Below are 25,766 nucleotides of genomic sequence, written 5' to 3'. Positions count from 1 at the left end.
GATATATAACCCAGTTGTTCCCGTAGGAATATTGTAGATCTTGATTAGAATTTCAATAAATATATTTAGTTCTTAGGAATTATTATATGAAATTTTTATATAAGGATATATGATATATATTTTCTCGTCCTTTTTAGCTGTAGTACAAGAAATAATTGAACCAAAGTACCTTATGATATTTATCATTATTTAAAATATTTTTCTAATCACATTTTTTTGTTTTATATTACAATATTTTCTGACATCTTTATAACATACTCTGTCCCATGTTTTTCCTGTGATATATCCGATTGATATATTAATTCCACGAGTTTCCGTTCTTATCGTTCTTTTAAAATTAAATAAATAACAGTAAGATAATAACAATTATAAAATAAGTAAAAACCTACCTATTTTATAAACATATTGCTGCAAGTATTGTAAAAGAAAGCAAATACAAAAAGACTAATGAGGATCATAGTGACCACGAGACATATTAATCCTGAATGTTCAACAGGTTGGTTTAAATTCTGCATAAAAACATGTATTTACCTCTTTTGTGTTTAATTTCAGTAAGCTTAGAAGAGAATAAAGCAGATAGGAATGAAAAAGAAATAATTGAGAAGAAAAGCGATGAGGAACCATTTCATGCAGACTCTGATACTGACCCTGATTACATTCCGACAGACATAAAATGAAATATTCAGTGAAATATAATATGGCAGTGAGATAGAACAAATCCAGAAATATATCTACCTAGGCCAAATCCTGAGACTTGACAAAGAGCAACACTAGCATGGGCAGGATTTGGAAAACTTAGTTGGATACTTAAGAACCGAAAAATACCCCAATACTTGAGAAGCAAAGTGTTCAACCAATGCATCCTTCCTATCATGACATATGGATGTCAAACCTGGACCCTAACCAAGGCACATATGAATAAACTAGCCACAACAGAAAAAACAATGAAAAGAGCAATGTTAGATATACGACTGTCAGATAAAAAGAGGAACGACTGGGTAAGATCCAAAACAAAAGTCAAGGACACAGCAACAAAAATTGCCAAACTTTAATAGAGCTTCGCGGGCCACACTGCTAAACAAAAAGACCAACGTTGGAATACTACAATACAACATTGGAGACTTTACGAAAGTAAACGACCAAGAGGACGACCACAGATGAGATAGGTTGATCACATTAAAAGAATAGCCGGAACGAATTGGAAATATGTTGCTCAGGATAGAGACCGATGGAAGGAGTTGGGAGAGGCCTATGTCCAAACATGGACGACAGAAGGCTAAGAAGAAGAAGGAAACAAATAAGTCTGATATTTATTACTTTAAAAATATATCCATCAAAAACTATAGTTACTCATTCAAAAGCCACTTACGACCATTTCTGTCTTAAATCTGTTTTATTCTTGTAAGATCATTATCAAAAGTATTACTTAATGGTATAATAACATCCATTTTATAGATTAAAAAATTTTGGTAATGATGTAGATATATTTTTATAATTATCTCAATTCCATAAAAAATGAGTTACTACAGTCTTCGTAGGACCAGTCGATATAATATAATATAATATAATATAATATAATATAATATAATATAATATAATATAATATAATATAATATAATATAATATAATATAATATAATATAATATAATATAATATAATATAATATAATATAATATAATATAATATAGTATAATATAATATAATATAATATTATATTATATTATATAATATAATATAATATAATATAATATAATATAATATAATATAATATAATATAATATAATATAATATAATATAATATAATATAATATAATATAATATAATATAATATAATATAATATAATATAATATAATATAATATAATATAATATAATATAATATAATATAATATAATATAATATAATATAATATAATATAATATAATATAATATAATATAATATAATATAATATAATATAATATAATATAATATAATATAATATAATATAACATAATATAATATAATATAATATAATATAATATAATATAATATAATATAATATAATATAATATAATATAATATAATATAATATAATATAATATAATATAATATAATATAATATAATATAATATAATATAATATAATATGATATATAATTTTGCCTAATATTATATAATATCATATAATGTGGGAACTATAATTAACGAAAAAATGACTACAATAATGGTACTTACTAGGAAGAAGTTAGTTCAAGTATGGGATAAGCAAGAAGCGCATTCAACAAAATTCACAACAATCAAAGTTCTCTGTAGTAGAGATATTACAATGCGTTTAAAGATAAGATTATTAAGATGCTATGTTACAGTCAAACTGAAACCATTCCAATTATGGGCCTACAGTTGAGTCTACAGCTTAAGTTGAGTGGATCTTATGTTAGTTATAGTTCAATCACTTTTTACAATATTTAAAATTTCTTGTTTGATGTCTTCCTAATAATTATAAAGTAGTATTTATAAAAAAATATTCATAGTTAAAATTCTAGAGAAAGAAGTAATAAATTATAAAATCAAAACTAGTTTACCTTGCTCCTATTTCTTATAGGTACATACTCCTCCTTCGACGCTTTTCTTCTTTTGTCTTTCAGAATCATTCTGGCAGCTGCGAACGCCATTTTGATAAACTTGATGGTCTTTGTAAACTGTCTTAACCTTCTGTATCACAGCTTCAGATTAACATAAATTTACAGATAGTTTTTAATATGTTTTACACTTTTTATTGCGGTTAATTGCTTATCGTTTCGATTTTTCGCTCGTGAAAATATTGACGATTTACTTCGGGAAAAAATTACATATTCCTAAATAAAGAAACACATTTAATGAAATGTACCACCTAGTGTTGTTGAATTGTGTGTGTGTGTGTGTGATTTTTTTAATAATCGGTAATTTAAACTTACTTAAAACAAGACACATGCAGGATTGAGATACGAAACAAAAATTTAAATATTTATTAATATCTTATGCGACAACTGCAAAAGTTTACTTGTTGAATAAACTTGACGGAAGGAAAAGTTTAGTGACATTGTAATCAAATATATTAAAATATTAGAAGCAATAATCGAATAAAATCGAATAAAAATTTAATTAGAAATTGAAGCATTTATTTGGAAAACAACACTTTCCAAAAATTAAAATTTTGGCAAATCAAGAAAAACTGCTCTGCTTCAATTTATTTCAAATCTTACTTTTACTAAGATATTCATTGGAAGAAATGTGGATATTAAAATAATTATACACGTTGATTATATATTTTTATTGATTTTTAAACAAAATCGGTAAAAATATATTGGAAAATGAACATATATAATATCCTCATAGAAATTCTCAACAAAAACTTCTATGATGTCTATTTGTCACCACTGCTATTATCATCGCTAAATATTTCTAAGACTGGGTATGATCCTTGGTTTCCCCGGATTCTGGTTCTAGATTAAGATAAAATTCTTTATTAAGAGGATTCTTTAGCTACACCGGTACAAGGAACTTAACATCAAAAAAAAATGCTGCAAAAATCTAAGATTCTTGAGATATTTAGTTAACTCCATTAGATCGTGAAATTTTTGGTTAACTTATTTTATTATTCACTTTATGTGGTATCAGTCTTCTTTATTTTGGTGTTGTTTTTCTAGTTATGGTGTGAAACGTCCATAGGCCGTGATAACTTTGACGTTTGTTAAGGATATTTCTCAGATATTCGGTACATTATTGCTGGTTTCACAATGAAATTTTTGATTTTGGATTCTTTAAAAATAAATCCTTAAAACTTTCGTCCATAAGAAACTAGTCAGCTTCTTTCTCAGCATTAACCACTTTAAATGGAGAAGATTTAGACCTTGACTGCCGAATAAGATCATCCCATTATTCTGGAACATCAACAACTACTTTTTTGAGAAATGAGACTTAAGTCACTGTCGCAAGGTAGGTATGAATGTCCTCGTATTGGGTATACGTGTGTTATCTCTGAGGATAATTTCAATACATGCACCAGGATATATGAAAAGCAAATTAAGATTGTTCTGACCCGGGCAATTAGGAATTGCCCGCATCAGAGAAAAACCAAATTTCACCAATTTTACCGAATATATGATCTTTTAATGACGCCTTTGAATGAAGAAATGTGAGCTATTATGTTTTGTATATCAGCAGGGTGTGTCTTCTTAGGCCTATTTGTATGCTTGCCCCAGACATCTTTTGGAGAACATCCACTCATTGCTAAGATATTTCTAATTCGACGGATCTGCATTACAGTAACACCAAAAATACTATGAAGAGCTTTGGCACAAATACTTTTCCGTCTTTTCCCGGTAAACGAATTTTATACATAAAAGAATCTACACGTGGTGGACCACTCCACGTGTAGATTCCGTGGACCACTCCACTACGTGTGTATACAACTCCATGTATTTTAGCTTGGTTCATGGTTTCCCTTCGATAAACTTTACTTTTCCCTTTTCGTGGTTGATCTGTAGTTCGGATATCATAAATGCTATCATTTACAATATTAGAGGTATTGTGTTGAACAGTTTCCGTCATGCTGAACTATTTTTCTAATACAAAAGAAACAAACATTACCTGATATTATTGACCATTCCACCATTCAAGAAGACCAAGATTATTCACGCTTCACGATGATCGTTGACTAAGGTGGGACAAGTGTTGCTTTTACAACAAACCGCATGGATATCTGTTGTTTTTCTAAAACTATGCGAATTTTCTATGTCGTTTACTCCAAACATTTGGGATTTTTAAACAATTTTATGCGTGTAATCGATAAAGAAACTACTATGCTATGCGAACAACATATAAAGTCAAATTTGCAAAAAATGGACATGTGTTTTTTTTTTAAAATAAACTCTGCAATTGTAAAAAAAGTCAGAAGTAACATCAACATGTAAATTATGTATTTCTCTTTTATTTTGCAATGTGGATATAAAAACACAAATGGTTCGTGACATATCAATTTTCAATTCAATCATATTAGTTTATGACTGAACAGAATATGAGATTTTTTTTAAATTTTTAATGCTTGAGATATATATGTGAAAATTAGTTTTTACCGAATTTCATAATATATCGTTGATTCCTAACAGTAGTATAAGAATCTTGTAAAATAATAGTTATTTATTGTACAAGACGATAAAATTGTACTTTATCTTCGAGAGCGTTTTTTAGCGTCGAGACATCAGTCGAGACTCTAATTATGCTCGAGAAGATAATGCGATTTTATCGTCGTGTGCAATACAACATTTTTTTCTATAGCAACACTTCAAGTTCAGGTGAAAAATAGAATTTCAAAGAAAATTGTAATTTTTAGCAAAAAATCGCAATTGTGTTGCTCCGTTGCTAGGGATATGAATTACTCTGTCAACAAATGTCAAACAAATGTTACGTTTTGGTTTTTGCGGAGAATATTATTGCGTTTTGTGTACAAGGTGAATAAATGCGAAATGGACGGAAAATAATTGACACAAGAAAAGGAAAACCTGCCATCAGATGTAGAAAATGCAGCGTTGGAAGCAGAAAGTTTATTGTTGCCACAAAAATCTAGGATGATATATGACAAAGAATATCAGTCTTTTAAAAAGTGGAAAAGTATTAAAAATATCAATGGCATGAGTGAAAAAATACTTCTGGCGTATTTTTATGAAAAGTTGAAGAAAGCGATGCCATCTTCATTATGGTCGTATTATTCGATGCTGAAGCGTACGTTGTTGGTGAATGAAAATTGTGACATTCTGACAATCTAAATTCAGCAAGTTAACCACCTTACTAAAAAACCTGAGTGAAGGATACAAAGCTAAAAAGTCCAAAATCCTGGATGGCAATCCAGATGACATTATTAAATTTCTAACAGAAGCTCCTGATGACGTCTATTTGTTGATGAAGGTTATTGCTATTTTTGGTGTGCATGGAGCGACTAGGTCCGATGCGTGGACGACAAAAAATCGGTGATAATCGTTTCATTATCTGATACTTAAACCAAGCAGGAAATGTCGTTTTCTATTACTGACAAGAAAAGTTGACTGAGTTTCTTGGAAATTGTGAGAAAGTATATTGCCTTGCGCCCCAAAACGTACCTCACAATAAGTTTTTTGTAAATTACCGACAGCAAAAGTGCACTACTCAACCGGTGGGGATTAACACTATATTATAATATCCCCAAGAAGATTGCAGATTTTTTGAAACTTGCAAATTTAGAAATGTACACGGGGCATTGTTTCCGTCGTTCTTTAGCTACTATGTTTGTAAATTCTGGAGCTGATCTAGTAAAAGTTAAACGTTTAGGTGGATGGAAATCGTCATCTGTTGCAGAATCTTACATTGAAGAGTCAATAAGCAATAAGATTGCTGTAAGTGTATACTTGGTGGACCAGAGAATCAATCCAGTACCGCGAATCAAGTGTTTAGGCAAACGAGTACAAGTTGTGATCCTCGAAAAATAGATATTTCTAATAGTATTAATTGTAAAATTTCAGTTGTTTTTCATCCTTAATGTGTTTGAATTTGTAACTTTTATCGAATAAAAAAAAGTTAAAACATTTTATCTACTCTTGCTGTTGTAATGTAAACATAGCAAGGAAATAAAGAAGGAAAACTTAAGGGGTAATTAGCCTAGAAAAGAGTAATAATTATTTAAGTAATTATTATATATTCCAAATTAATGAAGAATAAATTCGACACAGTTTAACGTATAGGTACATTTCAAATTAAAAACAAATAATAACAATTGACCCAGTTTAACACATGCCTGAATGTTTTAAAAATTACGACACTTTAGACCTTGTTGAAAATTAATACAAGGTACGAATTGTTAAACAAGTGATAAGAATTGAGCTGACTAAGAAGTTTTACACAGCGTGATCCAGTTTAACACATGGAATAGATGGCATAATCAGCGAAAACGTAGAAACAAATCTCCACTTCGGACGTGACAAAAGAATCTAAGGTACGAGTTGGCAATAGATAAAAACAAAGACTAGTGGGAAGTTGGCACTCTAGAGCGCCCCACGCAAGAAGTGCGGAGGTCGGACGATACGCAGCCAGTGAGCGCGCTATTTAACTCGCCGGGATAGTGTAACGTAGAAGTGCCGGTATCTGGAGATTCGAAAGTTCGCGATAGCGCTCCGTTTTGACTTCTTAAAACTGACGGATCTCGAATCCCTGTAGGACTGGAGGCGTATTCATTAGCTAGAGCCTAAATACGCGAAGGTAACTAAGATCTATATACTAACCCAAGGTATATCTAATATACGGAATTGTCCGCCCTTTAATTCATTGCTTTGTCTCTTCTCGTCTCCCTTCGCGCCTGATCGCAACATTATTGGTCATAACTGATATTTTGTAGTATACAGTCTATTTAATACATTGTAAACTCGAAATTTGTTTTTTTTTGTTATTCCCGGCCGTTACAGGTAGAGACTAGAAGAGATACACATTTTCGCTATTGCAGTGCTCCGGCTTCTAACGTAAGCCCATAGCCTCTCACTCTTTGCAGGACCTGAGACCGAGAAGTCCTTAATCCCCTTCCTCCCAAAATCTCCCTATCCTCTTGTAAATCCGCGAGGGCGGAACCAGTCAGTCCAGGCTAGTGGAACCAGTAAGCCTTGCCCCGCTCACAGGGATAAGTATCCCCTAAGAATTGTAGATGCATCGATAAGGATATTGAGACAGACGTCTTCTACAAATGGTGACAGCAATTATTAGAGTGGTTTATTAGATTTATTTACAGCTTCAATACCTAAATTATTAGACTGTTAAAGTGTCACTTTATCTACCCTTTCGGTTAAAGTGATACTTTATCTACTCAAAACAGTTGTTATAGCAACACTTTAACATTAGCTGTGGAAAAAATGAATTTTAGTTCACCTTGATTAAAAAAAAAACAAAAAATGATGACATACCCTTCGTCAACTGAGGTGGACTTTCATCCTCCATGTTTTAATTGAAGGACATCTCTCCCGAATAAAATGGTTATTGCTGTGCATAATAAGTTGTTTAGAAAAGATTTTTTAATATATTTGGTTTGGATTATGGCTACCGTACCCCCTTCCTTATTTGATTGCACATTATAAAAATCTGGATGTAATTTTAAGAATTGTTTAGTGTTTTCAAACATTTTATTTAATATACTGATAATAGAATGTTCTTTGTGGGATTGATTTAAGAAGTTTGTAACGACATTAGTAATATTTTCTCTTAATAAGACATAAGATGTATCTGGTATTGCATTCATTATATTTTTTATATTAGCCAAAAAAATAAGTGACGAGAAGTCTATGAACAGAACCTTAAAATTCCCATTAAGCATCTTTGAAAATATTAGATACCTAAAACATATCCTTAAGAAATTAATATTTAACTCCTCTATTTTAGACGTTAACATTGATATCCGAGCAGTACAATCAATTTAAAATAAAAACTGTTATTATTAAAGCATATAATGACTATTATATGCTTTATAATTATGCCCTTCTGTGACTATTAAGTGTTCAAAATGATTTCCATCTACTTCTACACATTTATGAATCATTTTGATTAAGTTATGTCTTGTAATTCGGGTAACAACAATACAATAAAAAGGATCACTACAGGAGTGAGACTTTCCCAAGTTAATATGCTCCTTTTCTAACTTGGCTGCACCGTACTGAAGACGACCAATAGTCAGAAATACGTATACACGGTTACCTTCCATCTTATACACATGTTTTATTATATATTTTTTTCTTTGTTGCGAGCTATGCCGATATCCTGTACCTTTATTTTACTATTAACTTGTATTAACCTTTTTCTTATATATATATATATATATATATATATATATATATATATGTGTATATAAAATTTATTTAGCTAATATATTTTCTACCTCGTGAGTTTCAGAAATTCCTTTGATGTGTATACAATTTTGTGTATTTCAATTTGAAGAGTGTACTGAATTTAAAGTTGACATATTACTTTACCAAATGTTCTACCATATATTACGAATATTTTTTCCCTTATTTCCAAAATCTAATTTTCCGAACCGTTTTTCACCAAATTGAAAATTGAGTTATGGTTCAGAAAATAAGTCGAAGCTCGGAATGAGACACACAGAATGTTCCAAAATATTTTCCACTGATTTTATTTTTCGGTAAAATAAATTTTACTCAATGTAAACATATAATAACAAAATTTTTCAAGTGCTAACAATTAACTCAAATGACTAAAGTGACGGTACAAAAATGATAAAAAAGTTAACAATTGCAAATCATAAAAGCTTCAAATTAAGAAAGTTGTAAGAAAGTACGACAGGACGAACCACTGTCTTCAATCCTGTTTAGCCTAATGCTTAAGAAAATTTTTAAGAGAAGCTGAAATCAATAGACTTGTACTGATATACCAACAAAAACATCAGTATCTAGTAATATTTACCAAAAGTATATAAAATAAATATAAACCTATGTACCTATACAAAAAAAAAGAGGAAAAACATACGTACATCCTCACATCTGTAACTACCCAATCATCTTCTGCCAAAATTGCTCTATGGAGTCGAACATTTTATCCAATAAATATTCTATAAGTCATTTTTAAAATTGTTTTTGATTATTGAATGTTTTTAAAGACGACGGTAAGTAATTGTAAAGAAAGATACTGTTAACACTTAATGGTTGATATCAATATTTTAACAACTCCACTTTACAAAATTTATAGGTAACCTATACCTAACAGTTTCAATAATCTGTGCAACTTTTCAGCAACTAGACCGTTAGTCTACACATCAGCTGGCATAATATCAGTAGGTATATATTTTACATTAATGGTTGTGTCAGATATTAGGTCTCTCAAAAAATGATATCTTACATCAATATGCTTACTTCTTTTGTGATAAATTGGATTTGCTGATAAGTTTAATGCACTTTGGTTATCATTAAATAAAGTAATACATTTACTGTTTCCAATTAAATCACTTAGCAAACCCTAAGAAATATACCTCTTTAGTGGACTCTAAAAAGACCATATATTCTGGATCGCACCTAGATAAAGCTACCTTTTTTTGTTTTGCACATTATGTACATTTTGCACATAATATATTGCTTGCTTAATCGGCATCTACAAAACCTTGTAATTCTGAATTATCTTTTAGGGTGATTCAGAATAAGAGAGAATTCGTAAATCAGAGAATAATTAATAGTGTCTTTTAAATACCTCAATACTATTTTTGCTCATTTACAATGAGACTCATTATATACATTGTTAAATTGGCTTAAGAAACTAACTTTAAATAATATATCTGGTCTGGTTAAAATAGATAAATACATCAAGCTACCAATTAGTCTCTGATAAGGAAATTTATCTCTAATACAATTGTTACTATCATCAACTGTAAAAGATAACTTTGGTTCAATTGGAGTTTTAACTCCTTTGGCATCATTTATATTAAATTTCTTTAACAACTAAAAATATAGTTTTTCTGATTCAAAGCAATATAATATAAATTATTTGGATCAAAGTCTATTTGCATACCTAAACATTCCTTAATTCTACTTAAATCTTTAATAAAACATAATTTTCAACTTATTTTTTAGTCTACTTATTTTCCTGTCTTATTCGAAACACAAAAAATCATCTACATATACTACTACGACCGTAATTTTATTATTTTCCCTTTTTATAAAGACACAAGGTTCATGTTTTGATTTCTTATACTTAATATTTTCCAAAACATTATTTTCTTCATAATTCCAGGCCCTAGAAGACTGTTAAAGACCATAAATAGCCTTATTTAATTTTAAAAATTTGCTACCGGCTAAATTAAAACCCTCTGGTGATTGAATGTATATTTTCTCTTTCAAATAACCATTTAGAAATGCTGTGTTAACAACTAAACGAGTAATATCATGTAATATCCAAACCTAATTTTATAAAAAGTACTTAATTAAGTCTTATTACTGGCGCAAAAGTTTCTGTATAGTCTGTATATTCTCTAATTAAAATTACTAGTGACTAGTTTTGCACGATATGTAATTTTATTTTCACTATTACGCTTTAACTTAAACACCGTATTGAATATGACCAAAATAAGGAAACCACGGTAATTTTAATTTCCCTTAAAATAAGATTGGACAACTGTTAATATTCCCAATACTACCATACAGATGTCAATCTTGGACACTACGACAATCTGAAAGTAGAAAGATAGATGCCAATTAAATTTTCTGTAGAAGAATATTACCGTGGTCTGTGGTCTGTAAGTCCTTGGACAGACCATAGAACAAATAATTCGCTTTTAAGAGAATTAAAAAATAATAAAAGGCACTCTAGCAATGTCCATCTACCACGAGGAAGATCCCCAACAAGACTGGCTAATCAAATCAGAGGAATATGGAGAAAATAAATGCACAAATTAAACGAAAAGGCCAGAGATAGAAATCTATGGAGATGGACATTCGTTTGTGAAAAAATGCATGTTTGTATTACCAAAATGAATAAATATTGATAAAAATGAGTCCAATTTTGTTACTCGTAGGTTGCTGAGGTCGACAAATACGAATATCATTCGCTTCCTGTAGATGCTACAATGCACCCAAACACATTCTGGTGCTACGGTTTTGATCCTCGGAAAAACTCCAGTACAAGAGCCTGCCATTGCCCGTGCTCCATCGCTACTTAGTCCCAACGTTCATTTCATTCAATTCCATTGTCGTAGCTATTAATCAGATTAAATATTTCTTCAGCCGTTTATTTTTGTTGACAGATATTTACAAAATAGAAATTCTTCGTGAATAGTATTTTCAAAATCGTATCTTACAAAACACATTAGATTCACATTATCTGATCTATAGTTTCATCATCTTGAAAGGACAAATAATTTTCATAAGGAGGTAAAACACTTCTTTAAGTGATTTATAATAGTTTCTTCAATATTATCTGCCAATTCCACAACCCTACGTTTCACTGTGTTATTTGATAGAGCCAGCGAATTCACTTGCTTTTCCTGCTTTTTATGACATATCTGAGATGCTACTATTTTCATTGCTGGTACTATAATTTTTCGGAAATTGGGTGAGGATAACCGGTTTCAGCAATTAATTTTGATATGTATTTCATAAGAAGCCAGTAGAAGGTTTTCAGATTGAGCGTTCTGAAAAAAATTCAAAGACATAGTTTTTTTGGTAGCTATTAATTCTCTCTTTTTATTAATAAAAAAAACTATTGGCATACTACTGTATTCCTGGTGCATCAATTTTAAATGCCCCTTCAATTTTGAAGGTTTTTAGTTACGAGTTTTGGCTAATTATATATTGAATTTTCACCAAACTTCAGAGGAAGGCGTCTACAACACTCTTCCGGGAACCATGTACTTCGCAGGCTTTTGCCGGTATCATATTTGTGTTTAGCAAACTCAAAAATCCTCGAGTAAAAAAATGCTCTCATTTGTATTAATATTCATAGAGTTACAATTTTTTTATTTTTAAATACTTAAATATTTACTTTTAAAATGCACTTTTTATTTGGATCAAATAAGGTCACAATGTGTGTAGAGAATGTTACAAATCTAATTCACAAACCGCATTAAAATCCATCTTACTTTGCGGAAACTTGATAATAAGTACTACTTCTCTCTCCAATGGCGCTACAGCCCAAATCGGGCCTTGGCCTCCTCCAAACTATGCCTCCAACCTTGTCGGTCCCGCGCCGATATTCTCCAGGTTCTCACGTCAGCAAATTTTGCGCGTCCGTTGTCACTTCATCCTCCCATCTTTTCCGTGGCCTTCCTTTTGGTCTTGCACTCTGCATTTTACTATCTAGGGCTCTTTTCGGCAATCTTTTTGTCTCCATTCTTACTACATGACCAGCCCAGCGGAGTCTCTGAAGTTTAACGCATTCTGAGATCGGTGTCTCTTTGAACAGTTGGTAGAGTTCATGGTTATACCTGGATCTCCATATTTCGTTTTCGTTAATAGGTCCAAAGTACTACTTATGTACCTTATTTCTTCGACTGTAATTATATTATCTTCAGCGCTTAAAGAGAATATATGAATATGACATTTGCCTTTCACCATCAGTCTTTACAAATAACGTATAAGAAATGTATTTAATATAAAATATTTTAATAAAACTTCGTTCTATATGCCATAAGTTCCCGCGAATCCATATGTCATATAGAACAGAAATAAAACTTCAAATTTATCAAATACTGAGAATTCTAAAAATATTATATTACACAACTGAAAGACTCGGGAACACCGCATTTGGTACAGAAAACTTTTGAGTATTTTTCGCGAAACCTGACACATATTCGGGAAAATTTTATGCATTATAGGGACTTCTGAAATCTATAACGAGCGTATCCCATTGTTCCCGGTTTTGTTTGTGACCTGTATTCGGGAAAAGAGGAAAATAAAACTCTCTATGACGGACCGTTCAATTGCTGTTTTGCGATAAACGACTGCATTTTTGAAAAATTAAAAGAATAAAGGGATCTCGTCGGCGATCAGAACAAAGAACTTGTTTGGATTGAGCTAGTTCAATTTGTCCACACCAGTGGTTTTGTTAGAAAATTATTGCCTATTTGTAGACTTACTTCGCAACTATGTGATAGTTATTTCTCTAAAATCTACAAAAATGAATAATAGTTTTCATTATAATTTTCTTTCTTTTTCACTAATTTTTAATAAAAATCTGTAATCTGTTAATTCGGCCAATATATCATGTTTTGGGCAAAAGTTGCTATTTATCTATCTATATTTTTATTTTTATAGAAAACGACATTCATTACTAACCTATATAACTTATTTTTATCCACTATTATACCAGCTTTGATTTATATCTTATGTATTTTTTTCCCACCTAACTATGTCCGTTTTACTCTTACTTCTGTGATGATTGCTGGATATCGCTTCGCTGGGCAGACACGAATTGAGGACCAAAATGAAATTTTAAGCAAGGGTTTACTTTTATACCTGAAAAAATTGCACGAATTGAGGACCAAGGAAGGTATAAAATATTATTAAAAGTACCTATATAAGAGAAGATTGGACCAAAAGCTAGAAGAGTTTCGGTATGAATCATTAGAACAAACATACGAACACATAAAAACCTGCATGAAGACAGCAGCCCTAGAAGCTCTTGGAGAAGTGGACCAAAAATACACCCAACAAACTACGAAATTAACCAAAGACACACTAACATGCATAAAAGAGAAAAAAGAACTTCATATAAAATACCTGAACACAAAAAACTATGAGGACTTGGAACTATACAGAAAAAAAATAAAGAAGTGAAAAGAAAAGTAGCAAATGAAAAAAATGAAAGATGGGAAAAAACATGCACAGAGATAGAACAGCACATAGAAGGAACGAGAAATTCAGAGTCATGGCGCATTTTAAAGTCGCTCCAAAGAAATAAGACAGAGAAAATTAAGATCGGTCAAATCAAAGAAAACGAATGGCAAGAATACTATAAAAAATTGCTAACCGAAGACCGCCCCGAATTCAAACAATCAGAAATAGACGGAATAGAAATCTACACACATGACGAAATCGAATTAAGCCTAGCTGAGGTAAAAAGAACGATCAAAACTTTAAAGAACAAAAAAGCAGTAGGTCCCGGCGGAATACCAAATGAATTGATAAAAAACGGATCGGAAAAGTTATTCCGTATGATACATAAAATGTTTGAGAGAGCACTGAATGGAGAAGACTTACCGGCAGAATGGACCCAAGCATATATGACATCAATATACAAGAAAGGAAATAGAAAAAACTGCGAAAACTATCGGGGAATCAGCATTATATCGTCTATAGGCAGACTGTATGGAAAGACCATAAAGGAAAAATTAGAAATATATATACAAGATAAAATCGGAGAAGACCAGGCAGGTTTCACAGCGGGGAAAGCATGCTTAGATCACATTTACACGGTCGAACAACTAATAGAAAAAAGAATGGCCAAAAATAGATCCGTCCATCTGGCTTTTGTTGATCTTAAGAAGGCATATGACTCAATACCTAGAACCAAGCTATGGGAAGCAATGGAAGACATCGAAGTTCCACGAAGATTAATAAACGCGGTAAAAGCACTCTACAAGAATAACGAAGTAGCTATCAAAACGGGCAATAGAATATGCAGGCCATTTAAGACGACAAAGGGACTACTACAGGGTTGCTCCACATCCCCCACCCTGTTCAAAATATTCCTGGAAAAAACCCTGAAACCATGGAAAAGAAAGTGCGAAGGAATGGGTATACCAGTAAGGAACGAATATCTATATACGCTAAGTTTTGCCGACGACCAAATAGTGATCGCACAAGACGAGGATGACCTCAGTTTTATGATGAGAAAACTGGAGCAGGAATATACAAAGAATGGGATGGAAATAAACCTAAAGAAAACTGAATACCTAACAACGGAGAATACAGAAATAAAACAGCTGGAAATAGACGAAGGTAAACAAATCAAAGGAACAGACAAGTATAAGTATTTAGGTTTCATAATATCAAATAAAGGAACAACGGAGGAAGAGATAAAAAATAGACTAGGACAAACAAGAGACTGCATACGAAAATTGAACCCGGTACTATGGGATAAGAACATCAGCATGAAAACAAAGAAAAAAATATATAATACCATGACAAGAAGTATCCTCACTTATGGGTGTGAAAATTGGACAATAAATAAGAAAACCAAAAACAAAATAAGAGCAACAGAGATGGAATTCCTAAGGAGAAGCTGCAGAGTAACAAGAAGAGACAGAATAAATAACATGGAGATTAAGAGGAGAATGGGAATGAACTCCGACATAATAGACTACATCGAACAGAAGAGATTAACATGGTACGGACATGTCAGAAGAGCAGACCAAAATCGGTGGATAAATAGAATAACAGAGTGGAGCCCGATAGGAAGAAGAAAGAGAGGCAGACCCCGAAGATCTTTCAGAGATGAGGTGGACGAAGCAATGAGTAGAAGAAACCTACAGGAAGGGGACTGGCTAAACAGGAAAAATTGGAGAAAACGGTTGAGCGAAGGAATACAGTGAAAACTGTAGAAATCCTTGTATATATATATACGAATCCCAATAATCGTAGATATTTATTTGATATTTTATGGGATATTTATATGTAGATGTTTCTTTTCGGGAAATTGTATTATCTACACCTAGCATAAACAATTTTGCGTTACATTTATTTACCGTACATGTCCAAAACTTTTCACCACTTTTAAGCACTATTTTTTCACGATACTTATAATCATCCAATACAAGTAACGAGTTTCCCTTTTCACTTAAGATCATTTTAATTTCACTCATTTTGACTACCTTTCAAGACAGCTCAAAATGAACTAAATCTAAAATAATATTTTATTCTTAAATATTTCCTTACATTAAAATCTCGTTCGGTCCGTAATTCGGTGCACTTATTTTGGCTGTTCAGGTAGCGGTCCTCAATTCGAGAACACCGGAGATTGTATTGGATGATTATAAGTATCGTGAAAAAATAGTGCTTAAAAGTGGTGAAACGTTTTGGACATGTTTAGGTGTAGATAATACAATTTCCCGAAAAGAAACATCTATATAAATATCCCATAAAATATCAAATAAATATCTACGATTATTGGGATTCGTACTTTTAATAATATTTTATACCTTCCTTGGTCCTCAATTCGTGCGATTTTTTCGGGTATAAAAGTAAACTATTACTTAAAATTTCATTTTGGCCCTCAATTCTTGTCTGCCCCTCAATTCGTGTCTGCCCTCTTTGTCTGGTTTGTCTGCCGCAGGAGCATATGCTTGGATTTTATTTCTACTTTTTCATATTAAATACAATTTTAAAATTTGTTTATTTAAAAAAGGAAATTTTTATTTGTTTTAATAATTTGTTCTTAATCAATATTAAGTTCTAATATTAATTTTAGTTTTTGGAATTGGGATATACTGTAACAGTTTATGGCCAATATTATGAAAGTTTTAGGAAATATTATATGGTATCGTTATCTACTGACTTATTTTATGAGATTTATATGTTCTTATATAATAAAATGACGATTTTATGTCTCGATAAATTATGGTTCCTAAATAACCGAACTGGGAAAAGAAAAAGTGTAAAACAGTATTAAACATTTTTGATGTCGAAGAAATAAAGAGGAGAAAGGTAAATTTCGCTCAAAACGACAGATTGTGAATACCTTAATACTCCGGCTGGTGCATTAACTCAACTGTGTAGCAATTTGCTATCCGAAGTGCATAGTTTTGTTTGGGTTGCAGTTCATCAAATTAAATTACTTTCTAATAAAGGAAAAACTAACCAAAACTGGAAACTGAAAATGTTTGGTTTTGTAGATTTAAAACAAATTTCTATATAGCATGTTAATTATAAATTTTAATGTCATATTTACGGAGAAATATCAAAAGCTTGAAATATTTTAGAATTTCACAACATATTTTCAAAAACCATACCGTTGACTAAAAAGTCCTGATAAAAACTAGACTTGGAGGTCTTACAGAACTGGACGATAGATGAAATTAATTATTAACAGAAAACATAAATACATTTTGGGGTCATGTGAACAAAGTGACATAAATATCTTTAAATAAAAAACGGGATGTGGTACTCCGGGAGTGGCCGAGGAGAGAAACCATAGCTTTTTTATCATCGCAAGGAGCGATGGTTTTATTTTAATTTATTTTATTTTATTCTATTCTATTTTATTTCTATTCTATTCGATTCGATAATGGATTCGATAATCGATTCGATAATCGATTCGATAATCGATTCGATAATCGATTCGATCATCGATTCGATCATCGATTCGATCATCGATTCGATCATCGATTCGACAGCAGATTGGAAGAGCAGATCGAAATTAGAAATGTTGAGTCATACAATTACCTTTGAGTTATAATTACTATAGGGGCTCTGGTAACACTGAAATAAAGAAATAAATTAAACAAGGTAAGCAGGTGACAAAACAACTAAATTACTTGCTGTGGAACACAAAAATTAAACAAAATAAAAAAATCAGAATCTACAAGATCATAGTCTTATGGAGTATCGCAACTTATGGAGCTGAGATCTGGCAAATGACAGAATACATAAAAAAAGCTATTGTCAATGGAAATGGGGTTTTGGAGACCTTGTTGTAGGCTAACATTTTACGGCAAAATAAGAAATGAGATATGGAAAAGAATGGGTATTGGAACACCAATAAGTGACACCAGACTTTGAGATGGTATGGACATAATAAAGACAGGTGACAAAAAAAATTGGAGTGGACACCAGTGCAGAGAAATAGAAGAGGACGCTCGACCAAATGGCATTTACAGGATAATTAGTTGCGAGATAAAAAGCATTGGAAAGTAGGATGCAAGAAACAAATCGACCCGTTCGAGCGTTTTTTATAAAAACTGGAGGCTATCATATTATTATGGGAGTTCTTACTTTTTTTTGTATAATCGCCATTGAATAATACTAAATACTAAATGGTCTCCATTATGAAAGATGTGACTGAGAGTAAAATTCTCCTCTTTAAAATAAGGCATTACTGCCATATCTATTTAAAATAATTTTACAAATTACGTCACTTAAACACTATAGTAACAAAGCAAAAAGTAAAAATACGAAGATTTCTACTACTTGTTCGAAGACAAAATTCAGATTCTCAACCTAAATCTGTGCTTTTTACGATTTTCATAGCAAACAGACGATGAGTAAAGCGACATGAGAAATCTAAAATAATAAAATAATTTCCTAAAGACGCGGAGTGATGCGTCTGCTGAACAAGCTAACTCCTTCTCCCTAGATGAACTCGCTGAAGCGTTGGGAGCCTTTAAGCACCGCAAGGTATTGCAAGTCCCCGGGGTCTAGATGGCATACTGCCTGAAGTAATTAAACGCCTGGACCGACTGGAGGCAGCCTCCTCGTTGGACAGAGCTTTTCCGCAGACTGGAAAACATCGAAACTAATACTCCTACCCAAAGGAGAGGAAAAATATCGACCTATTTGTCTCCTCTCTTGTATTTGTAAACTGTTTGAGAGAATGCTGAGCAGGAGAATCGATAAAACAATTGAGAGGTCTAGAGGCTTATCCCCTAGACAATATGGGTTTTGTAAGAATGTTAGCACAACTGATCCAGTGTTAGAAGTTTACCGAGGGTTAAATATGGAGGCCCGTAACCAAAAACCTTGCTTCTACTAAATGTTAGGAGAGCCTGCAATTCACTGTAATGGGAAACAGTGATGAGAGTGGTTGAGGATAGAAAGTTTTCTGGCTACTTAAGGAACTTAATCTCGGACTATCTATCCGAGAGAAGGATCCTGGTTTAGAAGGGTGTGCTTGTGAATGTTACGGCTAGGGTGCCACTGGGGTCCGACCCTGGCCCAAAGCTATGAAACCTGGCATATGATGAAGTCTTGCGCCTTGAATACAGTGAGGGTCACCCCCTTCGCATTCGTGGATGACCTTGCGTGGCTGGTAGTAGCAAAGAACTTCTGTACAAGGCACGAAGTGCATGTGACCTAGCAAAAGCTTGGATGAGTGAGCGCGGTCTGAAACTCGCTGAGGAGAAGACCGAGGCCGTGATCCTTAAGGGACTACGGAAACGTCAGAATGTTATATGTGAGTGCGGTGGTGCGGAGATCACTCCAAAAAAGTGCGTTAAGTACTTGGGAGTAACTCTCCACACCAATGGAAGTTGGACATCTGCGGGTGGTGACGCGCACCTTCCACGCAGAGAGCGGCAGCACTGGGAGGGATAATGCCCAACATAGGTGGACCCAAACCTGAAAGGAGAAGGCTTTGCACGAGGTGTTACAATGTATCGTTCTTTAGGTGATCCCAGTCTAGCAAGTTTTTACGGGACTGTTTCTGCGGCAGCATTGTCGGTCATCACTGGCTGCATGCCCACTCACATCTTGGCATGCAAGAGGACCTGTTTATTTCATTGTGCTCGTAATACTGGTGTGACTGAGAGTGTAAAACGTGAAGACAGAGCCACATCTATAAGGATGTGGCAAGCGGAATGGGAGGCAACTGTGAATGTGGCACAGTAGACCAAGTAACTTATACCGAACGTAAAGACGTGGCTCGAATGTGGACACCGGCGTTTAGATTATTTTCTGTCGCAGGTTCTCACGGGCTACGGGTGTTTCCGCTTATATAACTTTAGGTTCAAGAAAGCGGCTACAAAACATGCCCTTACTGCGGTTTGGTCGACACTGTGTCACATACACATGTCGAAATGTACAAGATGGAGTATGGGTAGATTGGAATTGAAGAGAAGGAATGGTGTTCGTTTCGATTCCGTAAGTGATATTATTGCAAGGATGTGTGAGGATGAAGACGCGTGGGCAAGAACCAATGCATTCGTTAGATAGGCGTTTCAGTCCAAGGAGACTGAAGAAAGACTGTTGTGGTCATAAAAAAAAAGTTTGTGGCATTTAAGTCCAGCCGTTAAGCGATATTTAACGGGACGTGAAGCAGTGGATATAGTACAGCAGATATGCCGCGACCAGAGCAAAACCCGGACTGTACTCGTGGATCACAAGCGCAGTTGAGAGAACGGATTGTTTTACTGGGTAGGTTCTCACCCCAGCGAGATTTGGGTTGAGCGTCACATGTGGTGGCCTCGACAGCCATCTCATCGGCGGTGAGGGAATCCCACATACGAGACATAAGACCTGGTATCTCACGAAGATTTCCCACCCACCTCATAAAATATGAAAAAAAAACTTCCTAAAGACGCATACAACGACATCTAAAAATAAAGCAAAAAGTAAAAAACCGAGAAAATTTCTACTACTTGTTCGAAACCTAAGTTCAAATTCTCATCCAAATATGTGCTTTCTACGATTTTCAATTCAAACAGACGATGAATATAACAACATTTTACTCGCGCCTCAGTCTAGTTATCCAAACTTTTATTGATTAAGGTTTTATTGTTCAAGGGAATAGAAAGGGGGAGGTGGGGGGGCGGGCAGGTGAACGTTCAGTGTATGTCATTTTTTTTTGTTTCATAAGATTTACTAATTCTATTTAATTCCACAATTCCACTATTAGTAACTTTGTCTTTCTGATGATTATTTTAATATAGCTTCCCTTATTGCTTCATGAAGGAGAGTATTTTTAAGTATTTTCCTTTTTTTATGGTGATCCTGTACGTTCATTTTTCATCTTTTTTGTTGAATATAAGTTAAAAATGGAAACTGTTTAGTTGGCTTTTTAGTAATCTTTGTACAAGCAACTAAGGAATGGTATAAAAACTGTCTAGTTTATATTTATGCTGTCTATATTTTGAATGATTTTTTTTTATTCCATTTTTCATTATACATATTTGATTTTTATGGGGACTACAGTTTAATAATGTTTATATTAATCTGATTAACAAACTGATCTTCTTTTCATAATTGCTCTCTAGTTATACAGTAATAAATAATCGATTTTAATCATTTGGTTATCTGTTTCACATGTATTTGTGAATTTATTTATGTTATAATTAATGTGAATTTAATTATGATAGTCCAGTCGTCAGAGAGTTGACCCCTAAAAATCATACGAACAAGCTGAATTTTGCAGAGAATATTAATTTTTGGACCCCAAAGAAGATGCAAAACAGTTTACTACTTTTACACCCGGGTTTGGTGTAAATGTTTATAAGCACTTATTGTGTAGAATAAACTGTTCTCTTAGAAACAAGGCTTGAAGCGACCGTCGATTTTGAATGTCAGTTAAGCGCACGAAATCAATGTTCAACAAAATTTGTATCAGCTCGACGGTAAAAATCCGATATCTTTTGATCCAAGTGTCCTATCGACAAAAATCAAGATGCGTTTTAAAGGTAAAGAGTACAGATTTCGTATGCAGTTTATGTATTTTGCCGAGAATAAACTCAGTTTTCATAAAGGTTTTAAATAAATAAATGTGGCGCGATTTTGCCATTTTTTACAACTCTCGTGAGATCAATAAAATTGTCCACTTTCATTAACCAGCCGTTGTAAAATTTCTATTTATAGAGAACAATCTTTAAAACCCATGACATAAAATTTCAATTTAAAGTTGTGGCGCCAAGTATGAGACATTTGAAATATGAATAAAAAACAAGAATCTAATATTTTACATTACAAACGGTCGCACGTGACGGAAAATGCATCCAAGAAGACGGTTTTGGGTGTAGTTTATAGCAAAAGTTTGATTGATTGAGGAACAAATAGCTGATTGATTTTAGATTCGTCTTCTAATCTACATCCCAGAAGTATTTCAATGTTGTGTGCGGAATCAAATGTAACAGAAAGTAAGTAACCCTGATATATGTAATTAATAAAAATTATTTTACTTGAAGTGAATCATGGTATAAATTATTATATTAACTTTTTGTTTTAGTTGAAAGTTCTTCAAAAAGTAGAGCTGCACAATCTACACACATGTGTCAATCATTTTAGTTTATAGTAAATAGTGGAAAGATAACAATTAATAATTTTCCAATTGGTTACTATTTTATGAAACTTTTTAGTTGCAGAACACAATTATGCACAGTTGCCAAACGAAGAGATTTTAATTGTACAAACTAATGAGAGTAAGGATTTAAAAGGTAATTGTAGTTAAACTTTTATATTTTTTATTATCATCAGCAGATTTGTAAACATTCTCTAATATGATTAATTATAAAATTAACAGTTTGCTTAATATTCACTAGGAAACTAAGTTCCTGTAGCTGGCTGTATTCCATGTATCACAAAATTGTTTATTTCAAATCCTTTATAAAAGGTATATAATAAAATACCCAAACGGGATATATAACAATTACACTACAGAACGTTTTCGGAATGTAAATTCCATCATCAGTGTAACCTGAAAGTATATAACCACTTTAATTAAAAAGAACGTAAAATTTAAAATGTTGACTAAGGTTAATGCAAAATGTGGTTAATACTTACGAAGTATACATGCTATGAGCCACTAAAATATATGGGTGAAAACAACATGTAACGGAATTTACATTCCCAAAACCTTCTGTAATGTAATTGTGATATAGCCCGTTTGGGTATTTTATTATATACCTTTTATAAAGGATTTGAAATAAAATTTTTAGTTTGCTTAATCTTCGAAAAGTGATACTAGAGTTTTTTATAAGTTTAGTTGCCTCTGTGTAATAGACCAGCTGGGGCTAAAAACTAGAAATGGGAGATTGCCTGTGTTCATAGTCTCCTATTGCTAAAATCTAACAAAGTTATATGAAGGTACTGAAACATTCTAGTACTTACTATAAATTGTTTAATACTCACATCAAAAAACAGTCTACTAAGTCTCTCACGCAGTAATGCCACTACACGAAGGTTAATATAATGAATAGATTTTGTCTTGTAAGAATAAAGAATGTGAAGAAGAAAGTGAATAAAGAAATTAACATCACATTTACTTTTAGGTGTTTCCCTTAAGAATATCACACCGCTGAAATATTGCAGCAGTGTAAGATATCAAGAAGTACAATTACCCCTAAAAGTAAAAAAATTATATGAAGCATTAAAACAACTACACCATAAATATTTTTTGAAAAAAATAGTAAAAAGTTTTTTAAACGCTGACTGTTTGAAGATAAAGAGTTTAATAAAGAAAATAAATTGGTTGATCTTCAGAAAATTAATAGAATGGCAGCTATGCTAATTCAAATTCAGTACAGAGAGAGCTGTAAATCAAAAAAGCTAAGACGATTTACTCTTAATGAGAAATGTTTAACTTTGTCTTTATAAAAACAAAGTGCTCGTTCATATAGTATTTTTTTCAATATATTTATCTTACCCAGTAAGTCATCATTAAACAAACTTCTGGCTCAAACTATTGGGAGTCCAGGAATTAATAAGTTAATATTTGAGTCACTAAAAGCAACAATCAAAAATGGAAGAAATTGATAAGCATATAGCTATAATATTTGATAAAATGGTAATTATGCCAAGTCTTCGTTACAATGAGCATTGTAGGTGTATAGATGGTTTATGTTCTAGTTTGTATGGTAAGAGGTCTAAGAAAACAGTGGAAATCATCTATTTCATACCAATTTTGTAGCAGAGGTGGTGCAAAAACGCCTCAAATTAAAAAAGTGGTGGTGGAAGTCATTTCTAATTTCTTAGAAGCCTCAGCCTGCTATGCAATGCGATCTGTTTCGAAGAAATCTATTTAGCATCTTCCAAAATAACATATTTTTCTTTGTTCAAGTCTCATCTTTGATATGGTCTTTTTTTGGGTTCTAGAACGGCTGCCCCAATTTAATGTTGTTTTTAAATTTCAAAAAAGAGCAATACAGTATCTTTTTCGCCACAGTAGAATAACATATTGCAAAAACTACTAAAAAATCACGGAATTTTAACTCTTTCCTCTTTATAGATATTAGAAAGTGTTTTCTTAATTCGTAAACATCTACATGTTTTTTCCAGCAAGACCTAATCATGACTACTCCACCAGAAATTCAACCTTTGATTTGTATTTACTAAACCCATCCACTGAGTTAGTAAAGAAATCTATATTATATTCAGCAACAAAATTGTACATCCTTCTTCCTTTGCAACTTAAAAATCTTCAACTTCTTTCCTTAAGTTCCGTAAAAGGACAAAAATCTATCTATCTGAAAGACCATGTTATTCAGTAGAAGAGTTTCTGAACGAATAGCTTTATTTACAAGTAACTAAAGTATTTGTATAAATATATATTTCAGTATCACATGCAGCAACTTAAACTATGCAATTTGCAATTGATTTAAATTTTGCAATATATTGTGTATATTATTATCTTTTATTTTGTGATATTAACGATTTATGTAATTTCAGTAAATTTTTGTTATTTTTCTGACTTTTTGTAGGCTTTGTCCATAAAATTGTACAATTTTTAGTGGTAATAAAGCATATTTCTATTGTACAGTGGAACCTCGATTATCCGTCAGGGCACCGGACCAAGGGTATGACGGATAATCGAAAAGACGGTTAACAGAACAAAAAAAAGTTCATAGTATAACTCTTATTTTATTTGTATGTTTTATTTGACACAGCATTGTCGACTGCGTGTTTTAAATTGTATGCTTTCCAGTATTCTGGCAAAGAATGTTCCTCTTCCATAACTAGGTTTTGAATAAATTTTTTCCTGTATCTTCTTTGAATGTTTTAATGGCCGATTGATCCATTGGCTGTATCAATGATGTTGTATTCGCAGGCAGAAAAGAGCAGGTGATATTTTCATTGTCACTTCGCAGCATACCGGCTTCAGGATGGTAGGTGCATTGTCCAAAATGAGAATCGCCTTTGGTGGCAAATTTTTTGCTTGCAAGTATTGTGGAACGTCCGGTATAAAAACTTAAAAAACAAGATGTTAGAAAAATAGATAAACAAATTTTGGTTTGCAGTACATACCTTTTTGAACCAGTCAGCAAATATTTTCTGGGACATACATGCATTATGTTTTGCGTAGTAGTTAACGGAAAGCACGTTGTCGCGTGTCTCATCGATCATATCTTGAAGCTTTCTTTTATAATCTTTAACGACTTCAATATTTGCGGCTCTCTATTTTCACTTTCGATTTTCAGTTCCCGTATACCGTGGCGATTTTTGAACTTTTCCATCTAACCGCTGCTTCTTTTAAATGAAGGATCGTCATTCAATTTCATGTTGAAAAACAACGCTTTTCCGGCAACAATTGGTCCAGACAAAGGAACACCTTCGCTTCTTTTTTGAACGAACCACAAATACAGAGTGTCGTGTCGTGCCGTGT

At 32.5% G+C, this 25,766-nt stretch overlaps 1 protein-coding gene and 1 long non-coding RNA gene across 2 annotated transcripts in view; one reads left to right on the top strand and one right to left on the bottom strand.

The window, feature by feature from the left end:
• Positions 1-25,766, bottom strand: part of LOC140432515 (neo-calmodulin-like) — a 315,188-nt gene that overhangs the window by 220,823 nt on the left and 68,599 nt on the right. Inside the window, exon 2 of the mRNA XM_072520458.1 lies at positions 2,561-2,833. Within this exon, the coding sequence (XP_072376559.1) occupies positions 2,561-2,650 (90 nt within the window). The 5' untranslated portion in view covers positions 2,651-2,833. The remainder of the gene's footprint in view (positions 1-2,560; positions 2,834-25,766) is intronic.
• Positions 1-25,766, top strand: part of LOC140432516 (uncharacterized) — a 38,906-nt gene that overhangs the window by 6,715 nt on the left and 6,425 nt on the right. The window lies entirely within an intron of this gene.

Source organism: Diabrotica undecimpunctata, chromosome 1 (assembly GCF_040954645.1).
Source record: "Diabrotica undecimpunctata isolate CICGRU chromosome 1, icDiaUnde3, whole genome shotgun sequence".
Classification (NCBI taxonomy): domain Eukaryota; kingdom Metazoa; phylum Arthropoda; class Insecta; order Coleoptera; family Chrysomelidae; genus Diabrotica; species Diabrotica undecimpunctata.
Note: the sequence above shows the minus strand (reverse complement) of the source record. Positions and strands in the feature narration are given on the sequence as shown.